The 15,448-nt window shown below is 35.7% G+C and overlaps 1 protein-coding gene across 1 annotated transcript in view; it reads right to left on the minus strand.

The window, feature by feature from the left end:
• Window positions 1-2,374: 2,374 nt before the first annotated feature.
• The window catches only part of LOC129927355 (rhodopsin-like), a 37,372-nt gene continuing 24,298 nt past the window's right edge, over window positions 2,375-15,448 (minus strand). Inside the window, exons 9-10 of the mRNA XM_056035954.1 lie at window positions 5,069-6,006; window positions 2,375-4,966 (exon numbers count right to left, since the gene is read on the minus strand). Coding sequence (XP_055891929.1) covers window positions 5,844-6,006 — 163 coding nt within the window. The 3' untranslated portion in view covers window positions 2,375-4,966; window positions 5,069-5,843. The remainder of the gene's footprint in view (window positions 4,967-5,068; window positions 6,007-15,448) is intronic.

Here is a 15,448-nt window from a genome sequence, read left to right on the forward strand (position 1 = left end):
AGTCAACACGTCGGTGACGTAGTCATCATGCAGTCAACACGTCGGTGACGTAGTCATCATACAGTCAACACGTCGGTGACGTAGTCATAATACAGTCAACACGTCGGTGACGTAGTCATCATACAGTCAACACGTCGGTGACGTAGTCATCATGCAGTCAACACGTCGGTGACGTAGTCATCATACAGTCAACACGTCTGTGACGTAGTCATCATGCAGTCAACACGTCGGTGACGTAGTCATCATACAGTCAACACGTCGGTGACGTAGTCATCATGCAGTCAACACGTCGGTGACGTAGTCATCATACAGTCAACACGTCGGTGACGTAGTCATCATGCAGTCAACACGTCGGTGACGGAGTCATCATACAGTCAACACGTCGGTGACGTAGTCATCATGCAGTCAACACGTCGGTGACGTAGTCATCATACAGTCAACATGTCGGTGACGTAGTCATCATGCAGTCAACACGTCGGTGACGTAGTCATCATGCAGTCAACACGTCGGTGACGTAGTCATCATACAGTCAACACGTCGGTGACGTAGTCATCATGCAGTCAACAAGTCGCTGACGTAGTCATCATGCAGTCAACACGTCGCTGAAATAGTCATCATGCAGTCAACACGTCGGTGACGTAGTCATCATACAGTCAACACGTCGGTGACGTAGTCATCATGCAGTCAACACGTCGCTGACGTAGTCATCATACAGTCAACATGTCGGTGACGTAGTCATCATGCGGTCAACACGTCGGTGACGTAGTCATCATGCAGTTAACACGTCGCTGACTTAGTCATCATACAGTCAACATGTCGGTGACGTAGTCATCATGCAGTCAACACGTCGCTGACGTAGTCATCATGCAGTCAACACGTCGCTGACGTAGTCATCATGCAGTCAACACGTCGGTGACGTAGTCATCATGCAGTCAACACGTCGGTGACGTAGTCATCATTGTCAACACGTCGGTGACGTAGTCGTCATGCGGTCAACACGTCGGTGACGTAGTCATCATACAGTTAACATGTCGGTGACGTAGTCATCATACAGTCAACACGTCGGTGACGTAGTCATCATACAGTCAACACGTCGGTGACGTAGTAATCATACAGTCAACACGTCGGTGACGTAGTCATCATATGTGACGTAGTTATCATACAGTCAACACGTCGGTGACGTAGTCATCATATGTGACGTAGTCATCATACAGTCAACACGTCGGTGACGTAGTCATCATACAGTCAACATGTCGGTGACGTAGTCATCATACGGTCAACATGTCGGTGACGTAGTCATCATACAGTCAACACGTCGGTGACGTAGTCATCATGCGGTCAACACGTCGGTGACGTAGTCATCATGCGGTCAACACGTTGGTGACGTAGTCATCATGCAGTCAACACGTCGATGACGTAGTCATCATACAGTCAACACGTCGGTGACGTAGTCATCATGCAGTCAACACGTCGGTGACGTAGTCATCATGCAGTCAACACGTCGGTGACGTAGTCATCATGCAGTCAACACGTCGGTGACGTAGTCATCATGCAGTCAAACGTCGGTGACGTAGTCATCATGCAGTCAACACGTCGGTGACGTAGTCATCATATAGTCAACACGTCGGTGACGTAGTCATCATACAGTCAACACGTCGGTGACGTAGTCATCATACAGTCAACACGTCGGTGACGTAGTCATCATACAGTCAACATGTCGGTGACGTAGTCATCATGCAGTCAACACGTCGGTGACGTAGTCATCATACAGTCAACACGTCGGTGACGTAGTCATCATACAGTCAACACGTCGGTGACGTAGTCATCATACAGTCAACACGTCGGTGACGTAGTCATCATACAGTCAACATGTCGGTGACGTAGTCATCATAGTCAACACGTCGGTGACGTAGTCATCATGCAGTCAACACGTCGGTGACGTAGTCATCATACAGTGAACACGTCGGTGACGTAGTCATCATGCAGTCAACACGTCGCTGACGTAGTCATCATGCAGTCAACACGTCGCTGACGTAGTCATCATGCAGTCAACACGTTGGTGACGTAGTCATCATGCAGTCAACACGTCGCTGACGTAGTCATCATGCAGTCAACACGTCGGTGACGTAGTCATCATGCAGTCAACACGTCGCTGACGTAGTCATCATGCAGTCAACACGTCGGTGACGTAGTCATCATGCAGTCAACACGTCGGTGACGTAGTCATCATGCAGTCAACACGCCGCTGACGTAGTCATCATGCAGTCAACACGCCGCTGACGTAGTCATCATGCAGTCAACACGTCGGTGACGTAGTCATCATGCAGTCAACACGTCGCTGACGTAGTCATCATGCAGTCAACACGTCGGTGACGTAGTCATCATACAGTCAACACGTCGGTGACGTAGTCATCATGCAGTCAACACGTCGGTGACGTAGTCATCATACGGTCAACACGTCGGTGACGTAGTCATCATACAGTCAACACGTCGGTGACGTAGTCATCATGCAGTCAACACGTCGGTGACGTAGTCATCATGCAGTCAACAAGTAGTACTAATTGTTTACAACATTGTTACTATTTGTTAATAGGACATGGTAACATAGGCCTTTGTTTACAGTGGCAAATAAAAACGTCAATAAGCCTAACGTTCTACAATTATGTATTTTAAGTTCTGGTCAAGCAAAAGGTTCTTGTGAAAATGTGTTTTCAAATCGCAGTTTACCTCATGCATCTTATCGTAGGGACCTGACAATTTCTTTACTCACAGAACTTAACAAATGACCAGGATTATTTTTATATTTTAGACTACACACTTATTCCAAACTCAAGACTAGATTTTTTTTTTTTTTTTGTGGTTCTGAAATGTAACGTTAGAATTATAAATATTAGATCGATCTTTTCTATTTGCTAAGTTTACTGAAGTGCATTGTGTGACTTGTTTCATTGATTCCATTTAGTTGTAAATATACTAGTATGTCTTCTTTCATTGTTGACATTGACATTTCAGTAAATGATGACTTTGTTTTATCAAGTTACAGACACTCTACTTCTGACCTTAGCAAAGGGAAACTATAAACACACAAAAGTAATGCCCTGGAGTCTGAATTATCTCTCTTTGCTACACATTGTAAATGAATCCTGTCACATTCAGAAACCGAACAAATACTATCCATATATTTATAAAACTACTTATACAAATATTTTATATATACGTTAACTCAAGTCTTACACGGCATCATATTTTATTATCTTAGCTAGGTCACTCTTCTTTTTTGAAGTAACGTCTGTAATATATAAGATATAATTTTCATTTCTGTAAGGACAAGTAATAACAATTACATATAAGATTCGACCAAAGACCTTTTATATATATATATATATATAATATTACCTAGACTGGACATTGAGATCTCTAACACTACACAAAGTGTCGTGAAAAACTCTAAAAAGCTGAAACAAGGCGTTGTTTTGTTAAGTAGTTAAAAGAAGTAAAGTGTTATTGTTTTTTCAGCCCTAACCTATGTAATTTAACATAAAAAATAAGATCACTCGATTTCTTATAAAAAATTGTTTTGCGATTATTAGATAGATGATCTAGATCTAGAATGGTCTAGGTAATCAATATATTTAAATGTCAAATCTAGAATCATAAGATGATTAAAATCAACAGACTTGAATTATTTCGATCTAGGATTTTCAGAACATTATCTCAGTGGAAACTAACAGGAAATGGTTTTACATCATAGATTTGCGTAAATATATAGTACTGTGATTAAATTGTAATAATAGACCATTCCATTTAAAATCCGCAAAATGGTATTGCATTTTTTCTTAATTTTGAAAACCAAAGATCATAACTTTTCTTAGGCAGAAAAAAAATCGATTTTCCTAGATTCGGGGCGATTTCCATTACAGCTTGAAAAAAGAGTTACGTATATTGTAATCTGTATAGATATGTCTTTGATCAGATCATTATTGGATAATAATTTGTTTCTGTTTTCTAGTTTAGATATAATGTATATAGGTCTGTTTATACAACATATTTGATTCACAACTTTGATTCAAATTTTATGACCTTAATTGTAAATATTTTGACTAGACAAATGTGCATTAAAAAAACAAGAATAACAGGTCTCTAGTATTGTGTATGAAACTAAGGTAACGTACATTGAAGCCCTGAAATATATTTACATAACATTTTTAGCTTTAAAATGTATGGAACATTATTTCATGTTAATCAAATACAAAGATACTGTCACATGAGGGACTATCTGCTATAGTTACAATGGCTTCTATCCAAACATTGCTAATAAACTTGAAACATAAAACTCATTATTAACAAATCAAAAGAGAATACTATCAGGTTAATAGAATAGTCCAAGCTGTCTAAGTAATTGAAGAAGTAAAAAACAGGGGCGTATGTAAATGAACTAAACAAGATTAATGAGGCATATAGTGTATAAGCTCATTTTAATTCACATACTCGCCATGCCCAAGATAAAAACAAGATTTTCAGTCTAGATATAATATATAAGTCTGTGAATGTAAATAAGGGAGTAGTTATTTTCTTTTGAATTTTGGTTGGAATTACGTCTTGGAAACAAAGTTCTACCGGAAACCATCAAAAGTCTGGTCTAAATAACTCTCTATGCTCCAGTACCTAAACCAAGGAGTAGATTTCAAAGTCATAAACTGTAATACTTACTAGAATTCGACTAGATGTCTTCTTCAACAATGCGGTGACTTAGATATAGAACAAATAATCTCAATATAATAAAACAACAACACTAAAATTGCCACACTTACTTTTAGATGTCCATTTAAGGCTCATTAAAACAAACTCATCTTGATATATCACAATATAAACTATTACATAGCACCCCCACTTGCACAAGACACACACACACACACACACGTTTTCTTTACATTTCCGACGAGTTTATATTACCAGCTTTTTAAAACTAAAAGCTATTAGCTATGTCAGAAAAATAACTATACATATGTCTTCACATTCCAAAATGTACAGCCTAGATAAAAGCGTGGCCCCAGTAAATGCAATAAACATGAGACTATCAGCTTTGCAAGAAAAATTGTTAAGCAACAGTTGCTATGACTGGAACATCGGCTACTGTCAAACAGGCTGTTACATGTATATATGTTTCAACCAAAAATATATCACTTTTAACACATTTAAGAATATCATTTATTTCAATATATTTATAGGGCACTGAAACAGTAAACACATCCAAGAATGTCCTCATTAGATCCATCATAATTCACTTAAATCCGCTATAGTGAACTAAATGTACATCAACTTGAGAAATAAATAGTGTTGAGCAGATTATTTTGAGTAACTGAATTCAAAACACTTTCAGTCAAATGTCTAGCACAAGCTTGGAAGAGATAAGTTGATTTAGTTCATTCAAAACATTCTCTCTCTGAGGGAAACTATTTTCAAATCAGATCGTTATCTTGAACTTGCTTTTTGTCTTTTGATAAACGTTCCATACATTTTATTTGTGTGTGTACTGTTCCCTGGGAAGTAAAAAGTCCATAGAGTTATGCTCTGCAGATGTAGCTCCAATATCGAGCAGCTAAACACTCACCGCTTTCAATGTTAAAAACACCCGTCTTAAGAGACTTGTTCCCTTTTGAACTGTCTCTAAACTTTGGCAGCTCGAGACAAGATTCTGTAAGCCATATCAATAAAGGAAAGTGTGGCCCCCATTTCAAGAAACGAAAGTCTGACCGGGAGAGACTTGTGGCAGTCTTTATGTCCAGGTCCTAAACACTGGCCGCACGCCAATTGTAGCCCCAATGTCCAGAGCCAGTGACTAGTCATTTCAACAAGAGGTGCTCGTACAGGACCATGAAGTCATTCCTCTGACTGTGTCTGTCCAAGACTTCCTGTTCTTCTCTCCCCTTGTCCCGAAGGAAGTAATCCAAGTCATAGCAACGGTCCAGAGGCGGGCTGTGTCTTGGTTGCCTCAAAGAATCATTTCTGATGAGATAATAAAGTCAATTAGTTATATTACATATATTTCAAAATACACTTATATTTTAAATTCATAGATAATTGTCTTTAAATTCCCCACTTTCCAGCAGAATAGAACCCACTATAAGAGATAGAGCAATTTATATAAACTTCACTACATGAAACTCTTTCCCTACTCTATTAGGAACTGAACGCCCGCTAACATTGTTAGAGAGCCAATCCTTACCCTCCAATGTGCAGCACTCAGTTTTGTAATGTAACGCTAGAAGCCTCGTTACTTAGTCAACCTGGAGAAAGCGTAAAGTAGAAGCTAGTCATAGGCCATGACAGCCTACATTGTCACGCATGATTAGCTAGGACTGACTGGTCATGTGACATGCGCTTCAGAATGGGATCGATCCCTGTCAGCCACCATCTCCTGCCTTCCTGGAGAGGCCTCCAAGAGGACGATATAATGTCCGTGTGTGAGTGAACGTCGGAAACTCAATTCATTTGTTAAGAAGTGAAAGTCTGACGGAGCAAAACAAAACAAATGTGTGTCGTGTGACGCTGGGAAGTCACGATGTAATATCTAGATTATAAATAAACATCTCTAATACAAGATAGATATATATATAAATACTTAAAAAAAAAAAAGCTTATATTAGGTAAAGAGACGCATAATTACTGACATAGCTCTAAATACTACAATTTTTATCTCCCTTTTCCATCTAAAACAAAATTAATTACCACTTATTAATTAACTAATTGGATAATCTTTTTTTATCGATTCATGTGTTGTCATCGACAATAAATGCTTGTACAAAGTTTTAACTTGATCTGACATTGGCTGTGGGAGCAATGACGTGTACACAATGTGTACCAGACAGACGGAGTTAATGTCAAGGTTGTAAATAAAAACAACAACAAGCAAGTGACAAACGGTGTGACCCAATTCATAAAACCTGGAATCAAATATTAGCGCTCAAACCATAATTTACGATAACCGCCTCCTTATTAACCCAGAGTTACAAACAAACAGATCAATTACCAGGAGATAAAGGAATCAGGTCATTGATCTAAAATTATAATCTTACTCAAGCATGGCCTGTCAGAGGCTAAAAGATAACCCCCCAACATGTCATTAAACTATGCGTCTCCAGCTTGTGTCGATGTAAAGATTAATTATAACATGCAACATCCAGAGATGTTTTCCCATTCTCCTGAAAGTCTAGGGAGAATGTGGAATCCCTAAATAAAGACATTCTGATGTAAAAGTACACTGTCCTACCAGAGGGATAAAAAAACAAGGACATATCAACAATGTGTAGAGATGTTGACCATGGAATAGAAAAACAACAAGCAAAATATCTAAAATAAATATTTTAAAAAAAGCTCATTTAAGAGGAAGAACTCCGCACTTATTTATGTATATCTCAATAATGTAGAAGTTACTTTCCTTATTCGTTGTAAACCACAATAAAAGTTTTGTTTGAGTACAGTCAATGATAGTTTAAAATTTACCTTGATCCTGACATATTTAACAATTTGTGTAAATACTGAAGGATTAACTTCCCCGGGTTGGTATCATACAAAATAATTAACTACAGGAGATAAATTGACTAATAGTTTAATTTTTTTTTATTGATCTGAGTCTTGTCTGTGCCAATGAATAATCGTGTAAAGTTTCAAATTGGTCCGAACATAGCTATGGTGGAAATAACATGTACAAACCATTTACCAGACAGACAGACAGACAGACAGAATTGATGTGAGCTTTGTAATAAACATGAATCAAAAAGAAAATCCCGCTATCAATTAATAGCTTTATAGCTCATTGGAAACAAAGGGAAACAACAATGATAAAACAAACATTGTAACCAAATTTCTGTAGTTAGGTGTTATTTCTAAAACCACTCGGATCGTCCCAAAAAGGCATACATTGTTTAGGGCAAGTGAGATTACATAGTTATCGGTCTCGAATTTAATTAAGTCTTTCGGCCAATATGTCTGTTCTTTCAGTCTATTTGTCTGTTCTTTATGTCTATCTATCTGTTATTTCATTATGTATCTTATCTTATCTTATATAATACAGACGTTAATTCAAAAAAGAAGATGATTACGTCCTACGCGTCACGCATTAGTCATGCATATTAACCAATGACCTTAATTCTGCCAAGTCACTGGTTTTCCTGGCTAGCTCAGGCAACCCTTTCCATGCTCTAATAGCACTAGGGAAGAAGGAGTATTTGTACAAATTTGTCCTAGCATATGGGACGAGGAATGTGCCTTTATCTTTGTGTCTTTCAGAGTATTTGATTAAACTTTGTTTTTGTATTTGAAGATTATGGTTCAGTGTTTATTGTATAATTGCTACTTTACGTTTGAGCCTTCTGTCCTGAAGGCTTTCTAAATTTAGTGATTTTACTAAAGGTGTTACTCTAGTCAAATGTGAATATTCGTTTGTTATGAATCTCACTGCTCTATTTTGTGTCTGTTCCAGTTTCTTAATGTTTTCTTGAGTAGAGGGGTCCCAAACGGAGGATGCATATTCTATTATTGGCCTAACCAAGGTTAAATAACATTTTAGTTTTATGTTCTTATTTGATTTATAGAAATTTCTTTTAATAAATCCTAATGCTTTGTTTGATTTTTTTGTAGTTTCATCAATACAGTTTTTCATTTATTATAACACCTACTAGGTATTTTGCGTTTTTAGTCTGTGTTACTGGTTTGCCATGAATAAGATAAGTGCAATTAATTTGTTTTAGTTTTTTTGTTACTCTTAACAACTGACATTTTTCTGGGTGGAATTTTGATTCCCATTTCTGTAATTCATCTAATTCTCTTTGTAAAATATCTGTGTCTTGTGTTGTTTTTATTGTTCTATATATTATGCAATCGTCTGCAAATAATCTGACTTTTGTTCCTGAAGTAATGCAATTTGGTAAATCATTTATGTAAATTAAAAATAGTAGTGGACCCAAGACTGTTCCTTGAGGTACACCTGAGTTTACTTTTATCGGTGTTGATTTAGAGCCATTTATTATTACAGTTTGTTCTCTCCCTATCAGAAAATCTTTAATCCACCGATGCAGTGGACCATTAATGCCAAAATATTTTAATTTTTTAAGCAAACTATGGTGGTGAACTTTGTCAAAAGCCTTAGAAAAATCTAGTAAGATAGCATCTATTTGTTCACTATTATCTAAACCCTTTGAAAAATCATCGATTAGTCCTATTAGTTGTGTTTCACATGATCTATATTTCCTAAAGCCATGTTGGTATGGTGTGAGGACATTATGTTTGTCTAAGTGGTTTATGATTTTGCTACATATTATGTGTTCTAGGATTTTACATGTGATGCTGGTAAGTGATACTGGTCTGTAGTTTCCTGGGTCAGATTTTTCTCCTTTTTTAAATAAGGGGGTGACATTAGCTTCTTTCCAGTCCTTTGGTACTCTACCCTGGTTAAGTGAAGCCTGAAAGAGTATTTTGAACACTGGGGCTAGCTCATTGCTTAGTTCTTTGAGTAATCTAAATGGAATACCATCAGGTCTAGACGCTTTATTTGGTTTGATGTTGGCTAATAGTTTTTGAATTCCATTTTCCTGTACTACTATATCTTCTATGTTGTCTACTTGGTTCAAATTCAGTAATATGTCTTTGTCTCCTGGGGCTAAGAATGCTGATGCAAAGTATTTGCTTAGGATGTTTGCTTTAGTTTCATTATCATTATGTATTATGTTATGTTCATCTTTTAATGGCGCTATGCCTGTTGTTTCCATTTTCTTAGACTTAATGTATGACCATAGGTTTTTGTTATCTTTAGATATTACATTGTTTATGTATTCACTCTGCAGCTGTCTGCTTACTTTTTGGGTTAAGTGTTTAATTTTTATATACGTTTTGTAAACTCTTTCTGCATTAGTTTCTTTAAATTTTCTATATAGGTTTTCCTTCTGTTTACAAAGCTTCTTTATTCTATTATTAAACCAGCATTTATTCATTTTGCTTCCTGTGTATTTAGTTGGTATATGATTTTCTATAATGCTTTTAAGATGGTTTTTAATGAAATTCCAGAGGTCATCGACTGGTTGGTTAATGTCTTTTTCTAATAAGAATGTTTGTTGAAAGTTTAGTCCAGCTTTGTGTAGTTGTGTTAGATTACATTTATTCCAGAGTAAGATTTTTCTTTTGGGTTTTTGTATTGGCTACTGCTTTTATCTGACTGTGTATTTTGCTTGTATGTTGGTTCATACAGTCTATATGTTGGTTCATACAGTCTATATGTTGGTTCCTTCAGTCTATATGTTGGTTCATACAGTCTATATGTTGGTTCCTTCAGTCTATATGTTGGTTCATACAGTCTATATGTTGGTTCTTCCAGTCTATATGTTGGTTCTTTCAGCCTATATGTTGGTTCTTCCAGTCTATATGTTGTTTTTTTCAGTCTATATGTTGTTTTTTTCAGTCTATATATTGGTTCATTCAGTCTATATGTTGGTTCTTTCAGCCTATATGTTACTTTTTCAGTTTATATGTTGGTTCTTTAGTCTATATGTTGTTTTTTTCAGTCTATATATTGGTTCTTTCAGTCTATATGTTGGTTCTTTCAGCCTATATGTTACTTTTTCAGTTTATATGTTGTTTCTTTTGGTCTATATGTTGTTTTTTCATTCTTTATGTTGTTTTTTTTAGTCTTTATGTTGGTTCTTTCACTTTATATGTTGTTTTTTCAGTTTATGTGTTGGCTCTTTCACTCTATATGTTGGTTCTTTTAGTCTATATTATTTTTTTCAGTCTAAATATTGTTTTGTCAGTCTACATGTTGGTTCTTTCAGTCTATATCTTGGTTCTTTCATTCTATATTTTGGTTCTTTTAGTACATATGTTGTTTTTTCAGTCTATATGTTGGTTTACTGAAAGATGTATGATAACATTTTATTACGCTATTTAAAGCAGCCTTGGAACTGAAACTTAAATAATAACAGTCCTGTAAGTCTACACGCTTTTTGAAATGTTCATATTTCTCTTTGGCATAATTTCTTTTATAGGAATTCTTTTTCTCTCTTTTTCTCTTTCACTCACTCTCAGTCTTTCTCTTTCTCTTTCTTTTTCTCTCTCTCTCTCTCTCTCTCTCTATCTATCTTCTTCTCGCTAATAATTGCAGGTCTTCTGTTCCGTGGCGTATTTTTCAATAGATATTATCAAAAGACTTTTAACTAATTACCCAATTATCCATTGCAGATATCCAGACCAGTTCCATAAATCTTTTCAGTTGCAATAACAAAAGTTAATAATAGCGCCAGCCGCAGAAAAAAAAACAACTTTCATGTAGGATTAATCAAATCAAAAGTTCACTCTAGACTTTTTCTTCCATGAGGGTAGGAGCGAAGCAGATTCTCTTTTTGGGTGTTCATTGTTTATGCTCCTTCAAACACTGGTGTGTGTCACGTGTTCAGTTTAAATCACGTGTGGTTACGATGGTGGGTAAAACGTTCGAAAATGCGCGAGGCCGTGTGAGTTATGGGACTGGTTTGCAAGAAGAGTTCTCCCTGTAACGTTGAAAAAGCGGCTCTGAAAAACACTGTCGCCTTCCCAGATTGTGTTACGAAAGAAAAGTTGAAAAAGCGTTGAAAATGTGCAAACGTTTAAATACATTAGAACTTTCTTAGACATAAAATTAAACTTTACAAAAAAGGGCAATAAAGATTGCTTAAAAATGTTCTCATTTACTGTTAGAGAAATGACCTTGTCGATGTTTTATCACCTTTTACGTTTGCAATATTTTGCCTTTCAATCTGAACAGTAAACAATGAAAGTAAACTTTTAAAAATACTAAATGCAGCTGGTAAAGTCATTAGCAAAAAAAAACACCATTTCGACAGCTGTTTGAAAAAAACATTCATAAGAAGACTAAAAAGATTCTATAAATAAAGAGAATTACTCTCGAAGTCAGGATTTTGGGATTTTAATATCACAAAGTGATACAAGACACCGGATGCAAAGATAAACGAACACAAAAATCTCTTTTGTTCCCCTGGCAAATCCTGGCAAAGAAATTAATAAAATTAAACCATCACTTTTTGCATGTAAATTATGAGTGAGTCTAGTGTGAATGTATATTTTAATTTTCAATAGTTATCATGTTTTGCTTAGTGTAAAATTGTGAGACATATTTTCTAATGGATAATAACGACTATTATTATTATCATGTCAGAAATGAACGAGTAGTTATTCTCTGGCGCTGCCAGGGTCGAGTTTCGTTCAAGAGAAACAAAATTCATCGTATTCCCTCTAACAGCTTCCACTGAGGAATTTCGAGCCATGTTAAAGCAGCCTTGTCGATGTTGTCCCCATGTAATAAGGCCGGAAATTTTCCGTGGAGTGTTTTTTCTTCCCATTGGCGAATCTCATGCCCTACTGCAGCCCTACGTCGTCCAAACCGACATTGACATCAGCATTGTGTAGGTTCAGAGCGGTTGCTTCGGAGTCATATTTGCGTAGAAAGGAAACTAATTGATTACTGGAGGCGAGCAGTTTTGATCGTATTTTTAAAACTTGCATCTTACACAATTTGAAGATGTTCTGCAATCCACGACCCCCATCCTTCCTGGGCAGGTATAACCTTATGGTGGAGGACTTGGGGTGTAGGCATCGAAATTTGGTTAGTAATTTTCTAGTGAGTCTGTCAATGTCATGTAGGTCGGTGTCAGTCCATTTGATCACACCGAACGTGTAAAGGAGCACTGGGACGGCCCAGCTGTTTATTGCAGCGATGAGATTACTGCCAGACAGTTTGGTGTTGAGGATTTTATTAACTCTTTGCTTATATTTACCAAGAAAGTCCTCTTTTAATTTCTTATGGTTTATCTTGGCATTCTGGTTTATTCCAAGATATTTATAAAGAGAGGCAGAGTTCAATTCCTCGATGCCTTCAAATGCAATGTTGGTGTTCGTTGCCTTGCCCTTTTTAATGCTTATGATGCCACACTTATCCAGGCCAAAAGACAGACAGATATTATTATTATTATTAAGGTACTATTATTGTCCTTATATCCTCTAGAAATGTCAACAGACAGTTTATTGTTTATACAATCTTAAGCTTGACGATTATAACATTACATTAAATACACTAGTCTTCCACCTTAAGAAACAATACAGTGGGGAGGACATGATATACCGGTAGGCTAAGCTTGACCAAGCACCGGTCCACGATTGACCTCTGCCCCGGAAAAACCGCCAAGACAACGATTTAAAAGGCACAACCAAGGTGGCCTTCCTTTTTTCCTGCTGGCATCTTTCTTTCAAACTTGCTGGTACGCACCTACTCCAATACCACCCTGTGTAATCCTGTTGAGTTCTTCATAAGTCCATTGTGTTTACGTATGGCTGCAGGTAATCACATTTTATTTATATATATTAGATTGTAATTTTATTTAGTAGTCTATAATAGAATATCGCTATCCCCGGATTTCGTCCATATTGTTTGAGTATTGTTATTTTTAGAAAACCAGCATGTAAATGATTTCATTTGTTGAATTGTGTACCTTTAGTATACTATACAAATTAGATCCTATATAGAATGTTAAATGTCCATCTTGTTAATCTAATTCTACAACCAGTGTGTAGATACTGGCCTTTTATGAACCAGTTGTTCTATTTAATTGTTATTGTCTTTTATTTTTAGCGGCCCCCGTAAGGGGAAAAAGCCGCTATTAGGTGCAAAATGTCCGTCTGTCCGTCTGTCCGTCTGTCACACTCAGATCTCGAAAACTAGGAGAGATATGAAAAATATTATTTCATCATTAAATCCGGCTTGAAAAGTTTAGGTGCAACGGCTACTTTTGGTTTTCTAAAAGCAAACCGTTTAATTTATAAAATTAATTATGCAAGCGATTTTTTCATAAAAATACACCAATTCTAAAACAATTACGTAAATGTAAGGGAGGCAATGTTACAATATGCTAACAAAGATGGACAGTTTTTGTGTATTTTCAGTATCACTAAGTCAAATATATTTTTAAAATGTACAGGAAATGTTTACAACAAATACAAATAATAGTTAAAGACGTTTTTTCTGGTCAACTAGCTGCTAAAATTAAAAGAAAACATTTCTGTTTGTTTATAAAGGCTAATAATGCACTTTGTATGTAAATATCGCGCACATTTTTATAAATGGACTTTTTATGCAGCGATTTTCGTGCAGTAGCGTAACGTCGCAACATGATCAGGTGCTAAACCAATTCCTTAAACTTTTTTTAAAAATCAGATTTTATTTATTTTTTGTTTAGTGCCCCCATCCGAATAAAAGAAGCTTATTTTTGTGCGTTTTGTCTGTTGGTCGGTCTGTCCGTCACGATTAGATTAAAAAAACTAGAACTCTAAAAGCTATTGAAAATCTGATTTACCCTTTAATGTTCCTCCCATAACATCTCAATAGTTTTAAGTATCTAAAATTGATTGTTCCGGATTTTTTTGTGCAAAACTAATCAACGCCAACAAATGTTTGTTTGCTCTTCTAACTTATATTACATTCAATTTCCATGCTTAAACGTTGCAAAAACACATTATCAATAATATGTTGTTCCGTTTTTTATGTAAATAGCATATTAATGCTAAATCATAATCTCTATACTGACTTATATTTCATTAAGTGTAAAAATGTTCCGGATATTGTTTTATAAAACATGAATTATGCCTAATGATTGTTTGAAATCGCATAATGCTTTCAAAAAAAGTAATTTACTAGAATTGATTACTGAAAATTACTTTTTAGACATTTAATTTTCTTGTAAAACATAACATAGAAGTTTTGTAATCTATAAAGAAAGTTCCGGATTTTGTTTCTTACAAATCGTCGCCAGAAATTTCCGAATTTATTTAAAAATCTACTAACGCCAAATAATTGTTTGAACTCCCTCTTCTAATTAATAAACAAATAATCTTCTCATTTACGAAATAATGTTTTTACGGATTTTTATGAAAAATATTTTAACTCACTACTCTCTTACAGTACATTTAACTTTCTACCTAAAACATTAAAAAATCTAATTATCGTTAATATTATGTTCCGATTTTTAAGGAAAACAGAATCCAAACACCAAAGTAAGGTATGAAAATCTCTCAACGTGGCTGTAGTACATCTAATTTTTTATACGAGACCATCCAAAAAATTTAATTAACGGTATTACATTTATCTGAAATTCTCTTTTTCTTTTACTATTTATACAAACATCCGGAACAATCTATTATATAAACTTTTCAATTGTGTTCATACCTAAAAATTATTGCGATGTTTTGAAACGTAAAATAAAGGTTAATCAATTTTTAATAACTTTTAGTTGTTTTTTTTATATCAAGATAACGGACAGACCGACTGACAGACAAAACGCAAAAACAATGTGGCTTTGATCCTTTTTAAATAATATCTATTAGAACTCAGTGCACCAATGTCTATGAACCC

This window comes from Biomphalaria glabrata, chromosome 7 (assembly GCF_947242115.1).
Source record: "Biomphalaria glabrata chromosome 7, xgBioGlab47.1, whole genome shotgun sequence".
In the NCBI taxonomy this organism is placed as follows: domain Eukaryota; kingdom Metazoa; phylum Mollusca; class Gastropoda; family Planorbidae; genus Biomphalaria; species Biomphalaria glabrata.